General features: G+C 39.6%; 1 protein-coding gene across 1 annotated transcript; it reads left to right on the plus strand.

The window, feature by feature from the left end:
- The first annotated feature begins 13,299 nt into the window (after window positions 1-13,299).
- On the plus strand, window positions 13,300-14,840 carry CBLL2 (Cbl proto-oncogene like 2). Its single transcript, XM_004092378.3, has one exon. The coding sequence runs from the start codon at window positions 13,371-13,373 to the stop codon at window positions 14,646-14,648; it is 1,278 nt and encodes a 425-aa protein (XP_004092426.2). The 5' UTR covers window positions 13,300-13,370; the 3' UTR covers window positions 14,649-14,840.
- Window positions 14,841-18,041: the final 3,201 nt, after the last annotated feature.

Here is an 18,041-nt window from a genome sequence, read left to right on the forward strand (position 1 = left end):
AAGTAAGTAAATAAGTAAATAAATAAAGTGTGACTGGTTGTTTAATTTTACCAATTTGCTTTTTTCTTTTCACCTCTCTTGATATAAATTACCCACATATCAAGGCCCTTCACCCATTAGGCTATTAAGATTTTGATTTTTTCTCATTCTACCATAAAGACACATGCACACGTATGTTTATTGCAGCACTACTCGCAATAGCAAAGACTTGGAACCAACCCAAATGTCCATCAGTGATAGACTGGATAAAGAAAATGTGGCACATATACACCATGGAATACTATGCAGCCATAAAAAGGATGAATTCATGTCCTTTGCAGGGACATGGATGAAGCTGGAAACCATCATTCTCAGCAAACTAACATAAGAACAGAAAATCAAACACCACATGTTCTCACTCATAGGTGGGAGGTGAACGATGAGAACACAGGGGCACAGGCAGGGGAGCGTCGTGCACCAGGGCCTATCAGGGGGTGGGGGGCTAGGGGAGGGATAGCATTAGGAGAAATAGCTAATGTAGATGACGGGTTGATGGGTGCAGCAAACCACCACGGCATGTGTATACCTATGTAACAAAGCTGCAAGTTCTGCACATGTATTCCAGAACTTGAAGTATAATAATAAAAAAGATTTTGATTTTTTTCTTATCAATTAGGCAAGTTTTTGTTGCTTGTTATTCATAGACACTTACTTAACTAGAAAACAATTCTGCTACTCTCTGATCCTCATCTTTGTACATTTGTAAGTAGTGGTGTTCCTTTGTAAGGTAATGGAGATGGGCAGAATAATTCACACAATTTGTCTTACTGAAATAAACTTTATACAGAGAAGTACAAAAGAGTTAACACAAATTTAGGAGGTATACAATGTTAAGTGTATATCAGTTAACTGAACAAATATTTATTGAAGCACTTAATAGATATTATTCTAGGGTTGGGAGTACGATGAATAAGGTTATAGTTTCCAGCTGTTTAACAATTTGAAAATTACTCATAAGGAACAGTAGATATATAAATAAATTTCAGCAGTGTAATATATAATTAAATAGAGGTGAACACAGAGTTCTTTGGAAATAAAACTGGATAAAAGTATTTATAGAGCTAAGCAATGAAAAAATTCTAATGCCCTCAGCTGTGAAATAAAAATAATACAAAATGAATAAGGCAGACAACTCAATAGAAAATGGGGCAGACGACTTGAACTAACCACAAAAAAAGGATATTCCAAATTGCCAACAAATAGATGGAAAGGTGCTTAACTTCACTAGTCATGAAGGAAATGCAAATTTAAGCCACAACATGATTCAACTATTTACTCCCTCCCCACTAGAATGGCTAAAATCAAAAAGCATTTAGACAAGCAGAACTCTCATAGACTGCTGGAGGGAGGATACATTTGTATGGCCACCTTGGAAAACTATTTCACAGTATCTTCTAAAGCTGAATATACTTGTATCCAATGACCCAGCAATCTACTCCTAGGTATTCAGTTGTCATCTTAGTAGGTAAACAATGGTTGAATATTGGCAATTTTATATTGCTTAACCTAATGTATACCCAGCAGAAATGCACATCTATGTTCACCAAAAGATGCGGAAGAATTTCATAGAAGCACTATAAGAGTCCCAAAATACAAAGTATCCAAATGCCCATCAACAATAGAGAAGGTAAATCATCGAATATTGATCTACGACAACAAGAACAAACAAACTGCAACTACAGGCAACAAGACGAGTGTTTCTCACAAACATAATGTTGGACGAAAGAAGCCAAACACAAGAGAGAACATACTTGATGATTCTACTTACATAAAATATAAAAATATACAAAACGAATCTGTTAGAAGTCAGGGGAGTGGTTACCCCTTGGGGGTTAGGAACTGGAAGGGTTCACAAGGTGGGGCTTTTGAAGTTCTGGTAATGTTGGGTGTCTTGATCTGGATGCTTTTTACATTAATGGTTTGTGCACTTTTGTATATAAACGTGTATTGCATCAAAAAGTTAAAAAAATAACATTAAAAGAAATATAAGAAAGTCCAAGTAAGTCCTCATTTTTTCCCCACAACAATCACTTTGATGCTTTTCTAGGGAAATACTGAATATCAAATTCTTTTAAAAAGCTTTTGTCTCCTCATTTTTGGAGCCCTTTTTTTGCTGGCAATGGTAGGTAATCCTGTACTTGTTGTAGGAACATAGGTAAGAGACTAAACTGGGTGTGGGGTCCTGTCTGGGAAGCTTTCCTGGAAGAGATGAAGCTGGACCTAAGTTTTGTAGCATCCGTTAGAGACAGCCAGGGAAGCAAGCAGATGGCAGACAGTTCCAGGGAGAGAGGCCAGGCTACTCGAAAGCAAAAAACGTATGGTAGGGAAAGAAAGAGAACCCACTGGGAGGGAGTGGACAGAGCTTGCTGGAGCTAGAGCTTGAAGAGTGGCTGAGGAGGGGTTAATGATAAGCAAGAGAGTTTGGCAAAGGTCAGACACAGAAAGATCTTAAAGGGTCATGATACTGAGCTTGGACTTAATCTTGTAGGCATCTGGGAACCACTGACCAATTTAAATCAAACATGTGACACAGTTAAGTTTCTACTTAATAAAGAGTAGGATGGTGATGGTGTGAGAAATACTTGAAGAGGGTTAAGAAGACTGGAGCCTGGGGGACCAGTTAGGAGGCCACTGCAGTAATCCATGGGAGATAAGACAGGCTGGTGGTATGGGATGGAGAAGTAGGGACAGACATGAGAGCTATTGAGGAGACAATTGTTCTGACAGGACTCAGTAATTGATGGGTTTGAAATTGATATGTAGGCATGGTACTTCTTTTTCTAGTAAAAAAAAAATTGGTAGGACCTTAATTTTGATAAATGATAAAACACATGTAGCCTTTTTGTCCTTATTCCCCCCTTTAACACCTTTCTACAGGTGTATACATCAAAGGATGTTGCCATGATGAACGAAAGAACGCTTACCAACGATTTCCCATTGCTGCTTGGAATGAAAACCCAATTACACATTTCAAAATTTTGCAGTGGTAAATCATGTAGGTCATCTTATTGCACTACCATGCAAACTTCTTGATTTTGCCAAATCAGTCAGTTGAGAGGAAAAAGGAAAAAAGTGTTACCTACATATACTGTCATATACTACTGTAAAAAAAAATCTGTGTGTTTATATGAGTATATAGTACAAAACTATGTACACACATGAACAAACATACATGTATGTATATACACACTATAAGCTTAAACAGCTATGTGACACTCTTGAGATTTTATATACAGACATTACCAGGGTATACAAAAAATAACAAATTTTTATTTAATTTTCCCTGTCTTTTTAATGGTTCCATTTGGGTGGGGGAGGATCCAGAGGATTTTTTCCTCATTGCATTTCCTTCTTTTCAGTTTTGGTTTTTATAAACGGGAACACTGTGTTAATCCATTCTAATTAAAATCCAGCCATGCAACCCTTCAGTTAAAGAAACACTTTTTGAGTCTGCCTAGGATATCATTGAGTCAGAAATTGTCTCCATGGCTTTTGAAATGATCACCACTACGGTGCTCTGGTAGCCACGGGGGCAATTCTTTACAGGCTGATTTTCTAAAAATACCAGGAATTGGCCAAGAGCCCTTGTTCTGGGGAAGGGTTCAGAGTTCTTCCACAGGGGCCTAACAGAGTGCAGAAATGTATATTCCTATAGAAAAAGAAGAAGGTAGGAGTTATGGAAGGGGCAAAAGAAATGACCCAAGTGCACCTCCTACTTGTCCACAGAACACCTCTTTGCCTTCCGGCTGCTGGAGGAGCTATGCTATTCTTAGCCATCTCCCGTGAAGGCAATTACACAAACCCCCTCTGAAACCCATTTCCGCATTTGTTCAAGAAATTCTTTTATCTTACGTAAATCCCCCATGCTGTAACTAAGCCCTTGGTCTGCCCTTGGCCAGATGGGAGGGCAGCCAGGCTTCCTCTCTCCAGCAGAGCCCTTTCTGTACCCAAAGATGATTATCTCATCATCGTGCCATCCTCCCTCCCATCCTCCAGACTGAAAATTTTCATCTTCAGCTTTTTCCTTTCCTTCTCCTATCATTTCTACGATCCCCTTTAACTGTTGCCAAACACTTTTGAGAACTGAACCTAGTACTATGCAAAAAGTCTATCTGATCTTGTTCTCCAAGTTATGGGGACAAGGCAGGTACAAAAATGTCTGAGAAAGCCACAGGGAGAGTAGAGGTAGGTGCTGCTTGCCCACAGCTGTGGAATAAAGCTAAGTACAACTGAGTCCAAAACCAAGGCCCCAATCCAAGGCCGCATCCTTAAAAAAAAAAAAAAAAAAAAAAAGAAAGAAAGAAATAAAGAAAAAAGAAAGCCAAGCCCGAAGTCCTTGCTGGTTCAAAGGCCCCGGAAGAATCCAGAGGAATCGTTCTGTAAGGAGAGCAGGCCTGGATGTGGGTTGAGTAGTGAGTGGACAGCTGCAGCGTTTGAAGCAAATCTAGATCTTACAGTCCTGGGCTGGGAAGGGGCAGGCATCTCACAAACAGCTGCAGAACTGACCAGCAGCAAGTTCAGGAGACTGTTCGGATTACCTTGTGAGACTAAGACAAAACTCCTCCATGTCACGAAACATGTGCCTCAGACCTTCTAGTGGACCAGGACCAAACTTAAGGGGGTGTAGAGCAAGCAGATGGGCCCCTCCCTAGTTGGACCATGTGACAGTCTCTTGGGCTTGAAAACTTGAGTCCTCTCTCTTTCCCTCCTCTCCATTGCCTTAATCACCAAACTGTGACTCTTCAATGCCTCTCATGCTCATTCCTTTTTGCTTCTATTTTCCCCAGTCAAACCTGAACAATCTCGGTCCTGAACAGTAAATTGCTTCCTAATAGGACTTTCGATTCCTATTTCTGTTTGCCAATCTATGCCACATGCTTCTGTCTTTCTTTCATATTTTTACTTGAGGATTTTGAATTACCTATAGGGATAAGTTTATATTGCTTCTTAGTCCATCCAGACCCTCCAACATTTGGCCCTAAACTAGCTTTCCCGACCGTATCTCCCATTGCTTCTTTATGAGTCCTCTATTGAGTCAAGCATAATGCCCTTTCTATGTCTGTCTTTGTCCATGTTGTTCCCTGACTTGGAAGGCCAGTGGCTCTCCTCTGTGCCCATGTAAATTCTATCTTGAAAGATGAAGATCTGATCTTAGTTTATCCAAGATCATCTTGACCAAAATTTCTTTATGTCCCCAGATCTCTTACAGCACTTTCTGTCAGTTTCCCTCATCTAATCTCACACTATACTGGGCTGTTAGTTGGCTTTAATATGTGTCTGTTGTCTTCCCTGGCTAGTGTCTTAAATACTTTGATGGCAAAGGTGGACTTTTAGAGTTAAGGAAATCATTCCAAAGAGCTTAGCATTGTTCTGGTGATACTGAGTTTGCTGTGGCTTCAGCGTAGTTTACAATGCTACAGTGTGGCGATTCTCAATATTCTTCAAGATGAAGATCTCTTTGTTCCCTTTCCATTGTCAATAAACCAGTGTGTTGTGGTTCATTGATGAACATTTTTAAAAATACCTTAATGGTCAGATGCTTTTATGAATTTGCTAATGCTTTACAATGAAGTTTTTTTTTTTCTTTTTTTTTGAGATGGAGTCTTGCTCTGTCACCCAGGCTGGAGTGCAGTGGCACAATCTTGGCTCACTGCAACCTCCGCCTCCCGGATTCAAGCAATTCTCCTGCCTCAGCTTCCCGAGTAGCTGGGATTACAGGCATGTGCCACCATGCCCGGCTAATTTTTTTGTATTTTTAGTAGAGACGGGGTTTCACCATATTGGCCAGGCTGGTCTCGAACTCCTGACCTTGTGATCCACCCACCTCGACCCCCCAAAGTGCTGGGATTACAGGCGTGAGCCACTGCGCCCGGCCTACAATGAAGTTTTACTTAGGTATAGCATCACCACCATGTACTCGAAAATTAGTAGTGCTGTAATTGTATTTAAGATGTTTTTATTTATTTGGTCTAATACTTAGCCAGCATGTGGCTTTGCTCACCCTTACAATGATGTTGGCTCTTTATGTGTCCTGCTGCCCCACTATTTGGGCATATTATTATTGCCTCACAGGGCTATTGTGAGGGTTAAATGAGATATACATTAGGTACATGACACAGTGCTTGGCTGAAAGTGATTTTGATCTTTCTCTTCCTTCCTCATGCCACCATCAGCTAATTTAGAAGATGGGAATGTTCTGGGACCTCTGGGACAGAGCTTAGGGCAGTGGATGTGGGAAGGGATGGCGCTGTCTCTGGAAGAGAAGGGCATTAAAGATCACCTAGAGCAGCAGTTCTCAAACGTTTTACCTGCAGGACTCCTCTACCCTACCCTCTTAAATATTATTGAGGACCCCAAAGAGCTTTTGTTTATGTGGAGTATGTCTATCAAGAAACTTTTAAAAATATGTTTAAATTTAAAAATAACAATAACAAACCCATTATATATTAATGTATATAACAGATTTTTATGAAAAATAACTATATCTTTCAAAACATTAGCGAGAAGAGTGGGATTGTTTTAAATTTTTGCAAATCTCTTTAATGTCTGGTTTAATAGAAGACAGCTGATTCTTGATTCTGTTTCTGCATTAAATCTCCTTTAACACAGACGGACCCCAACTTACAATGGTACAACTTAGGATTTTTGATTTTACAATGGTGTGAAAGTGATACATATTCACTAGAAACCATACTTCAAGGGCCCATACAACCATTCTCTTTTTCACTTTCAGTACAGTAAAGTCCATGAGATATTCAACCCTTTATAATAAAATACACTTTGTATTAGATGATTTTGCCCAACTGTAAGCTAATGTGAGTGTTCTGAACATGTTTAAGGTGGGCTCAGCTATGATGTCCAGTAGGTTAGGTGTAGTAAATGCATTTTTGACTTATGATATTTTCAGCTTATGATAGGTTTATCAGGACATAACCCCATTGTAAGACAAGGAGCATCTGTATTTGGTTTTGGTGAAATACAGGAAGAAAATATAGGCTCATACAGATATATTGTTGAAAAAGGGAAAGGGTGTAAGGGTATTTGAATAGGTTTTCAGATAATTGTGGATATTCTTCTTTGAAATGAAACCAAAACTCAACAAGTGGTAGTTTAAGAAATGTTTTCAATTGTAAATTGATAAATTACAGTTGTATATATTTATGGGGTACAATGTGATGTCATGATTTATGAATAAAATGGGGAATAATGAAGTCAAAATAATTAACAGTTTCTGTAGTGAGAACATTTGAAATTTACTCAGCGATATTAAAATGTACAATACACTATTAACAGTTAAAGATTACTTGTAATGCAGAATCAAAAATGTATCAATGAAGTTTTCATGCTCTGTTACAACAAAATCCATTGCTATCTTTATTTCAATGCGTCTTTTAATCATTTATGATTTTGTAACACCAAACCTTGGGCACTTGGAAAATATTGAGTGCAGCAATTATGCAGATCTTCCAAATATAAGCACATTTTGTTATACAATTTCAAAAGATTGTCTTCATTATTAATCACCACTGATCTTATCAGATAAGTTTTTAGTGCTGGGAAGCTGTTAGGCTCATGGTGGCAAATACAAGATTTTCCAAATTCCAATTTTCATTCAAAAGCTTGAATGTTATCATTGGCAATAAATACTGCCAGTTATTTTCTTTGAAGTTACTGGTCAATTTAGTTCAGTTTTTTGAGCAAATATCTGCCAAATACCCAATTTCGAATAACCACAGTCTGTCAGTTGTTCTTCCAAATAAAAATAGTGTTCCTCAAAAAAAGCAGATAGGCCAGGTGCGGTGGCTCACGCCTGTAATCACAGCACTTTGGGAGGCCGAGGCGGGTGTACTGCCTGAGGTCAGGAGTTCGAGACCAGTCTGGCCAACATGGTGAAACCCCATCTCTACTAAAAAAAAAAACCAAAAACAACAACAACAACAACAATAAGAAAATTAGCCGGGTGTGGTGGTGTGCACCTGTAATCCCAGCTACTCAGGAGGCTGAGGCAGGGAAATTGCTTGAACCAGGGAGGTGGAGGGTGCAGTGAGCTGAGATTGCGCCACCGCACTCCAGCCTGGGTGACAGAGAGAGGCTCCATCTCAAAAAAAAAAAAAAAAAAAAAAAAAAAGCAGATGGTTCACCTTCCAACTCAAATGATGGCATTAGTCATTAGTGCTTTTCCTTGAGACAGCCATTGTACTTCAGAGTGCAGCCAAAGTGCTTTATATGTACTTTCCATTTTGTCACACAAAATATAAAAAAGATTTATACTCATGAGTTGACATTTAATGACAATAATTGTTAGCACTTCATCAAGGACATTTTTAAGTGAAACTGACATTTTCTTTTTACTGTGTAGCAGTAAGAAAATACACCGACTACTAGTATAGTTTGGTCCCATTACCTTGATTCATGCTAAGGTGCCAGCAGTTTTACCCATCATTGCTTTAGCACTATCGTCACAAATGTCAAATGGTGAAAAAGGCAAATAACATCTTTCTATTATTATGGAAATAGTTTTGACCTCAATGACCCTCAGAAAAGTCCCTGAGAATCCCCAAGGGTCTGTGGACCATGTTTTGAGGACCACTGCTCTTAAACTTTTGCAAAGGGCCAGCCCTCCCAGGATGCAGAATGTAGCTACTCCCACATTTGGGAGGAGAGGTGAGGTCTCCTCCTTCAAACAGGGCAATTTCCCTTCCTTTTTGGAGCCTGAGATGGACTTTTCATTTCCTTGCAGAACTGAAGGCATCTGGCTTGGGAGCACGATTATTCTCCACTCACCTTTAAACTGCCTCAGCTATTACTAAGTCTCTGGCAATGATATGTTGATTATGAGAATTTAAAGCCCACAGGAGCCAGAGGAATGACAGATCAGTTTCTCTTAAATGAGAAATAAAATCCAGGAACCTGGCAGCGGGACATACGGCTCTCGCTCCTGCTGACCTTTGATATCACTCGGGTAGAATGACTGCTTCTAGGCCAGATGGCATGTAGCTTAAACGGAGATGTCTCAACCTGTTTCCTTGTATTAATTGTGCACATTGATACTCCTCCATTGTGTAGTCCATAATTCTTCATTGTCAACCTCATTTAGATTTTTTTTTTTTGAGGGGAAGCTGAACTCAAGCAGGCCTCCATGAATTCAAGCTATTTCAAAAGCTCCAATTTCATTTAAGTCTCCAAACCCAAACCTTTTTCTATCCAATCACTGTTATAGGCTGACAGACACTGAATCTCCCTTCTGTCAATTGAATGTAAGTCTAGCAACTTTTAAGAGCAATGAGATTGAAGGAAAGAGTGAGTCTCTTTGCCCTAAAGGAGGTGGCTGAATGGAAGCCCATTTAATTTTTTGTTTAAAGGTACTAAATAAGGATCAATTGGTAAAGATGGCTTTCTGAGTGTAGCAAGATAGCTTCTTAAATCTGATAGGGATAAACGGGAGGTCAATACCCTTTTTCTTATTAACAATTTCACCAAATAATATTTACTAAGAACTTTCACATTGGGTTTCTCAGCTATAAACAAGGAAATACTCCAAGGAGAGATATTGGAAGTGCTGAACCAGGACAGCTGCTGGGTATGGAGCTAGAAGCTAACATCGCTTGTCTATGGTAAAGCATGCTTTCATTACTCAAAAGCTGAACTTTTAATTTATTTCTAAATTAATTTGAAGCAGACCCAATGAGCGACAAATGCAAATGTAGTCAACTGGGAAAAGAAGCTGACTCTTTTCACTCAGGGTCATGGGTAAGGATGGAATTCTGCCACATGAAAAATGTCTCAGTTTTGACAAAAAAAAAAAAAAAAAAAACACTGCTTCAAGGAAAAAGAAAATAAGTTATGGACATTATATCTGACAGATTTTTCCCTTTGTATTCATGGCATTTGAATTATATGCACATCACTAAAAAAATATTGAACCCTCGCCGGGCGCGGTGGCTCACGCTTGTAATCCCAGCACTTTGGGAGGCCGAGGCGGGCGGATCACAAGGTCAGGTGATCGAGACCACGGTGAAACCCCGTCTCTACTAAAAATACAAAAAAATTAGCCAGGCGTGGTGGTGGGCGCCTGTAGTCCCAGCTACTCGGAGAGGCTGAGGCTGGAGAATGGCGTGAACCCGGGAGGCGGAGCTTGCAGTGAGCCGAGATTGCGCCACTGCACTCCAGCCTGGGCGACAGAGCGAGACTCCGTCTCAAAAAAAAAAAAAAAAAAAAAAATTGAACCCTGATAAAGAGCCTGGCAAGTGAGTAATTGTAATTTTAAAACAGGAACATTCGCATATATTTTAATGCTGTTTTAGTTTTTGCTCAGAATTCTGGTTCACTGTTTATAATAGGGCAGAACATCCATGCTTTTGTAAGAACCACTTTGGCTTATAAAAATTACAGTACCGGCCAGGCGTGCTAGCTCATGCCTGTAATCCCAGCACTTTGGGAGGCCGAGGCGGGTGGATCACCTGAGGTCGGGAGTTCGAGACCAGCCTGACCAACCAACATGGAGAAACTCTGTCTCTACTAAAAATACAAAATTAGCCGGGCGTGGTGGCGCATGCCTGTAATCCCAGCTACTCGGGAGGCTGAGGCAGAAGAATCGCTGGAACCCGGGAAGTGGAGGTTGCGGTGAACTGAGATCGCGCCATTGCACTCCAGCCTGGGCAACAAGAGCAAAACTTCATCTCAAAAAAAAAAAAAAAAAAAAAAATACAGTACTGCTTTAAAAGTTTCTAAGCCAACAGAAATTCAAATGATCTAAAACTTAAATCAACATGTAATGGTTTGAGAGAAAAACATGCATTGGCCTTAGTGTTTAGGTAGGTTAGGTATGTTTGGAGACTCCATGAGAGGAGCCCATAAGGAATTTGTTTGCATGAGGGATGAAGTTGCTTCCTGTGAATGAACAAACCCTAACAGAGAGTAGCATTGCTGGGATATTGAGAAGGTCAAGAACTAGGGGACAGTATCAGAGGCAAGGGGCACTGTTCTTTTAAATTTAAACTAGCCACCATGAGCTTATAACCCGAGTCCTTGGTAGAGGAGCAATAACTAAGAGCAAGTGAAGGAATGCTTTCAGAATAATCTCTTTAAGACATTGGGGAGAATAAACCTGAAGAGTTTTGTAGGCCATGTAATAGAGTGAAACAAAAGGGAGCACCGAGGTCCATTTATCTTCTTGGACTCAGTGGCCCCTTCAGTGAGTATTGTGTCTTTGCTGGGGCAATTGTGACTTTGCATATTGGTGGACACTGGTGCCTTTGGTGGTTATTGGGGCATTGTTGTGTTTTCACCATTAGTGAAGTCAAGAGTCAACAACCTGGCCGGGCGCGGTGGTTCACGCCTGTAATCTCACCACTTTGGACGGCTGAGGTGGGTGGATCACCTGAGGTCAGGAGTTTGAGACCAGCCTGGCCAACATGGTGAAACCCCGTCTCTAATAAAAATACAAAAAATTAGCCAGGTGTGGTGCCACATGCCTATAGTCCCATCTACGTGGTGGCACATGCCTATAGTCCCATCTACTTGGAAGGAAAAAAAAAAAAAAAAGAATCAGCAACCCAACAAGCCAGAGCCAGAGAAAAGGAAAATGATCACTGCTGTGTGGTAACTGAGTACTGAAACCAACATAATTCTTTGTTGCTGTGAAAACAATAACGGACGTGGGAATAGTTTTCTGTTCCCATATTAATCCATGTTGAGAATAAGCAAACTTAGCTACTTGCTCCAGGAAATACTTCTTCCTGAAAATTAAAATTGTAAACCAACTAAAAGAGTTTACTTAACAAGAATACCACCTTCCCCATCAAAACTTGCTTCAATGTTCTCCTCCTGCTGTGCCCACCAATCTACAGCTATTACGTCACAAAATCTACCCAATCCCAATTAGAGGCCTGCCTTGCAAGACTTGCCCTGAAATCACCCAGCTTAGTCCCTAATAACCTACCCTGTCATTTTCCCTCTGAGACACTGCCTGGACACTGTTAAGGCAGAGTTCTCTCATACTGCAGTAAGTCTCATAAGACACTTCACTTTGATTGATCAGTGATGTTTTTCTAGTATTTTAGGGGAGGGCAGGGAGTAGGGGTTGACAGCCAACAAAGCTAAAAGGGTGAATGTCTGCACATTCAGGAGAATAGAGGTGCCACAATTATGGGTGGAGTGGAAGCAGAAAAATATGGTGTGTTGCTGTTTTTATGATCCAGTTTGTACTTAGAGGCAAGATGTGAGGAAATGTGGGCTAAATACCCATAACCCTTTTTAAAATTAAGCAAGAACAGCAAATGTCTAAACGTCTAGCCCAGCGAAGTTACCATCTATTCACTACTTTTTTTTTTTTTTTTTGAGACAAGTGTCTCACTCTGTCGCTCGGGCTGGAGTGCAGTGACGCGATCTCAGCTCACTGCAACCTCTGCCTCCCACGCTCAAGTGATTCTCCTGCCTCCTGAGTAGCTGGGATTACAGGCACATGCCACCATGCCTGGCTAATTCTTATATTTTTAGTGGAGATGGGTTTTCACCATGTTGGCCAGGCTGGTCTGGAACTCCTGGCCTCAAACAATCTGCCTGCCTCGGCCTTCCAAAGTGCTGGGATTACAGGAGTGAGCCAAGGCGGCTGACCCTATTCACTGCTTTTTACATGGTTTTTCCTTGACGAGATAAATGTAATGCTCCCTTCTTCCAGACAAAGGTGATTTTAAACTTACTGTATCGTGAAATCACAAAATCTTAAAAGGTGTGTGTATTTTGTGTGTATGTACATATACATACACACACACAGACATATCATCCTATCTTATTCCAATGAGTGATTTAAGGCAGTTCACAAAAATGCAATAGGATGAAAATAAGTCAGTCCTAGAAGGCAAAGCTCTGCAGGGCCCGCTGGAAATTTATTGCCGACGCCCATCAGTTTCTGTTTCCAGAAAGACCCCTTTCTCTTTGAGTACTGAAGAGCAGCATCAGCAACCTCAACACTGAAGCTTTTTCTTTCTCTGCCCAAACTCCCTAACTAGAGTGGTGGGACAGGGTAGGTGAGAAGAGAAGGAAGCCCTTAAACGTCAAAGCAGTGGAGGGTTGGGGAGGGATCGGATCGCACTTTCGCCTCCTAGGCTTGGGAAGATGGTGCGCATGCGTTGTAATGCGCACGTGTTACTGGCACATGACTCCCGGTCCCTTGTGAGCCGAAACTTGGATCCTAATGACGCTGATAATGGGTTACTAGGCACTCATAGTTCTCGATTGTTGGGTGGCCTTGATGTTAGCAGAAGAATTCCTTTAAACGTCATTTTTGAAGAAGGAGACAAACCTAAATCTGTGTCTTAACTCCAAGGAATATGAACAAGATGCCTGCTGGTGAACAAGAATGTGAATATAACAAAGAAGGGAAGTACTACTCTAAAGGAGTTAAACTGGTGAGAAAAAAGAAAAGAATTCGTGGTTCACGTTGGGGGGACATTAAGATAAACATCATAGGTGAAAAGGATGATTCACCAATTCATTTCTGTGACAAATGTGATTTGCCTATTAAAATCTACGGGCGAATAATTCCATGCAAGCATGCTTTTTGCTATAACTGTGCTAATTTATATCACAAAATCGGATATAAAATATGTCCACGCTGTAGTTATCCTGTGCTGCGAATTGAGGCGCATAAGCGAGGTTCTGTCTTCATGTGTAGTGTTGTTCAGGGATGCAAGAGAACATACTTGTCTCAGAAAAGCTTACAGGCTCATATCAAACGCCGCCATAAGAGAGCTCGAAAACAAGTTACCAGTGCTTCGCTTGAAAAAGTTCATCCTCATATTGCACCGCCACGAACTGAAATCTCTGAAATCCCTAAAAGACTGCTAGACAGGGACCATCTAAGCTATATTCCACCAGAGCAGCACACCATGGTGTCACTACCGTCTGTGCAACATATGCTACACGAGCAACATAATCAGCCACATGAGGATATTCAGGCTCCTCCCCCAGAACCATCTCTAAGTCCGCCTTTTCCCATCCAGTGGGAAACCGTTAGTATTTTTATGAGAAAACATGGCAATTTAGCAGTTGATCATATTCAGAATAACTCAGATCCTGGTGCTAAGAAGCCAACACCTCCTGACTATTATCCTGAGTATCAAAGTCAACCAGCGGTATCGTCCCCTCATCATATTATACCTCAGAAACAGCATTATGCACCACCTCCATCTCCATCATCACCAATAAACCATCCAATGCCATATCCTCCTCAGGATGTAGTTACTCCTAACTTGGTTCGTAGCCAAGTGCCAGCTCTAACCACGACCTATGATCTATCGTCTAGACATATTATTGTCCAGGTGCCACCTTATATGAATTCTCCTCCACCATGTGCTCCCCAGTCTCAAAATGGTAATCCATCTGCAAGTGAATTTGCTTTTCACCATTATGACCCTTACTTTTTACCTCAGTTCACTGAAAATCAAGAAACCTTGAGCCCTCAGTTTACACAAACAGATGCAATGGATCATAGAAGATGGCCTGCACAGAAAGGACTGCCACCTTGTCCACCAATGCAGAGTCCACCTCCTTCAACCCTACATGGTGGATCACATCATTCATACCAGAGAAGACATAGACCATATTAAGGATGATAATAGTATTTTGAACTGAAGACCTGATGGGAAAAAAAACTTCAAGTTCTATACTGTACTGTGGATAAGTGGCTCAGTTCAGCAGAGCTGTAGTTGAACAACTTTGTTCCTCTGGTGTGGTAAATTGACCTAAAGGTGACCTCTGATGATTTCCTGAAATAAACATGCAATGTTACATTTTCAAAAGTATTGTGGTTTTTATTTTTTTTGGTGATATGTTAACCTGTGTAAAAGGATTAAATTTCAATACAGTTGTAAAAATGCTATTTTATGTGAAGTCAAGCATAGTCACATGCTGCTTCTTAAACATGTTTTACCACTAATTTCCCAAAGTACAATGCAAATCCTAGAGGTAAAAATCTACTACAATGTACAGTTAAAGCAGACAGCTAAATGGTAGATAATTATTTCACATTTTAGGAACTGAAATTTTAAGGTATAATAAGTGTATAGTGCATTTCATTTGGATGCCTTTTCATTTTTAGGCAGCCCCAGAAGCACCAAAATATATCAGAATTCCAGTACTATGATAGATTTATGTTTGCAATGTTAAAAAGCATTACTAAATCATTTGGAAAGATATGGCCAAAGTAATTGTATCTGTAGGCTCCAAGCTGGTGGGGACAATGTTACTTGTTAATGCTTTTTTTTACAGAATTGTTCAAATCACATAATGTACCACACTTACTAGTCTTAAGTAGCATTATTTTATAGCACTATTTAAATGGCGTCATTTAGATGAAGTGTGTTCTACTTTGCTCATGCTCCTAAATTAAATATTCAGGACTGAATAAACTTTATTATAATTCTTCATTTCATGGTAGAGTTTGATCCTGTTCTTATGTGGTTTTTTTGTTTATTAGGTTTTAAACTACATTTTGAATGCCATGGAGGAATTTGGATAATCTATTAATGAGAGGCATTGTTACAGTTACAAACTTGGACTTGCTTGGGTTTCATTATTGTGTGATAAGGGTTTTTCCTCTAACTTGAAATTAAAAACTATTAATTCTTTCCTATTTCTTTTCTTGGTAAACAGTCTAAACTTGGGACATTTTAGCATGAAGTTAACAGTAAAGACTACCAGATGACTTTGTGTTGGAGAAAAGTAATGACCTATATGAATTTCACTGCTTTATTAAGTGTCTTTAGAATGAGCTTTTGCATTTTAGGGGCTTATTACAGTCCAGCTATGATGACCACTTACACTTACACTTCTGTACTTTGTATAGAATTCATATGGATGAGCTGAGGTTCTTAGGATATTTTATATCGTTTGAATAAACCCTCATGAAGATTTTTCTCCCCTTTCAGTAGTGCATAATATAAATATAAAATGTATAGTATGCAGATATTATTTACTAGATGGTTTATAGTATATAAATTTAGGAGATACTTCTTTTTAGCAAAGGATGAACTGATGGCTAACTTATCATTTTACTCTGTTGGGTACAGGCAAAATAAATTCTTGTCTTGGCTGATCAGATGCTCTCTGAGCTTAGAGCTGAAGTTAGAAATATATCAATGGCCATTTTAACCTTGACCAGCCTAAAATAAGTAATAGACTCTTTTTTAAGTGAGTGACTTTTCATACCTAGCAATTTGAGAGTCTAATGTTAATGCAATATTTCTAGTGAAAAAGCCTTGTTATCAGGAGCATGGCATGTGATTATGTGAAATGTTGGTTGGTAAATGCTTCTATTATATTATTATAGGTACTTGGACTGGTACACACTTGACTTCCTTTCTTACCTCTACTTAGAAGCTGTTAAAATACTACTGTTAAAATCCAATATAATTTTTTGTTTCATGTAATAAAAGCCAAATTCAATTTAAGTCTTCTCAACTATCTGTGAAGAGCTCTTCTATGTTTATTGACATTCTCTAGGATTGAAGGCAGTATGAAACCACTTAAATGATGCATTAGACAAAAAAATGAGTATCATTATAAAATTTTACATGTTAAAAGAAGCCTTTAAAAATTATTTATTTTCAGTTAGGTTTAGGCAATATGTTATTTAGCAAAGCAGAACAGATGAATGTGTTGTAGCAGACACAATTTTTAAATGATATTGGTTATGAACTCATCCAGTTATGTTTGAATGATAGTGATGGGTAAAAGAAACACAAAATTACCATTAGTGTTTCTTTAAGGGAAAAATAATATGAATCCTTTCCGTTTACTCAGAGAAGGCTTTGAAGCTATAATGGGCATAAGTCTAAATTAAATGTATGTATGCTACATTATATTGCTCTGAAGACTACTGAGGTGGCAGTTTAAGTCTGAAAAACAATATGGATCCATAAATACTAAAAAATAAACAGAAATACCAGGGAAAGGGAAAATGAAGGTCGGATAAATAGTAAAATCGAGTCCAAGTTAAAGTTGGAAGCAAAAAATTTGCACAATTCCTGCACTGTTGTTAATGATGGATGAAAAGTGGTTAAAGCAAACAGGCAAGATAAAAGCATGCACATTTCACGGGAAGTGTAAGTGTGATACTGAACAAAAGTTTTCTTGTGGTGCTCATAAAATGGTCATTAATATAGGGTTGTGATTCCTGATTCTGACAGCATGAGATTTTGGCAATGGATAGGGTTTAGTAATCTGTTCTTTCAGTAAGTATCCTAGGTGATTCAGAAACAGCTGACTCAAAAATTTCATCACTGGACACCCAGTCTCTAGTCTTATGGTCTACCATCCATTCTGTACCCAGTGACCAAGGTAATCATTTAAGAATGGAACTCAGCCAGGCACGGTGGCTCACACCTGTAATCCCAGCACTTTGGCAGGCTGAGGCAGGTGGATCACGAGGTCAGGAGTTTGAGACCAGCCTGGCCAACATGGTCTCTACTAAAAATAAAAAAAATAGCTGGGCATGGTGGCAGGCACCTGTAATCTCAGCTACTCAGGAGGCTGAGGCAGGAGAATTGCTTGAACCCGGGAGGTGGAGGTTGCAATGAGCTGAGATCGCGCCACCGTACTCCAACCTGGGCAACAGACCGAGACTCCGTCTCAGAAAAAAAAAAAAAAAAAAAAAAAAAAAGAATGGAACTCAGCCCTCAAATAGTTTTGTGTTGCACTTCAAGTCCAATTCCTTTTTCATGACTGTATATGGTTAAACTCCTAGTGAATTTTCAAAACTCATAACCTACCCTTCTCTCTCCATTCCCCCTATTCCAGTCATACAAACTTAAAAAAAAAAATCCTTGGACCACCAAATTCCTTCCTGCCTCACATTTTACAGTTATTGCTTTTTTTTTTCTTTTTTTTTTTTTCCCCTGCCTGGACCATCTTCCTACAAATCTTCTTAAGGCTGGCTCTCTCACTTCATGTTTCTGTTCAAATGCCTTCCCTGGCTACCCTGTGGAAAATAGCACTGCCCT

The sequence above is a fragment of the Nomascus leucogenys genome, chromosome X, assembly GCF_006542625.1.
Source record: "Nomascus leucogenys isolate Asia chromosome X, Asia_NLE_v1, whole genome shotgun sequence".
NCBI lineage: Eukaryota > Metazoa > Chordata > Mammalia > Primates > Hylobatidae > Nomascus > Nomascus leucogenys.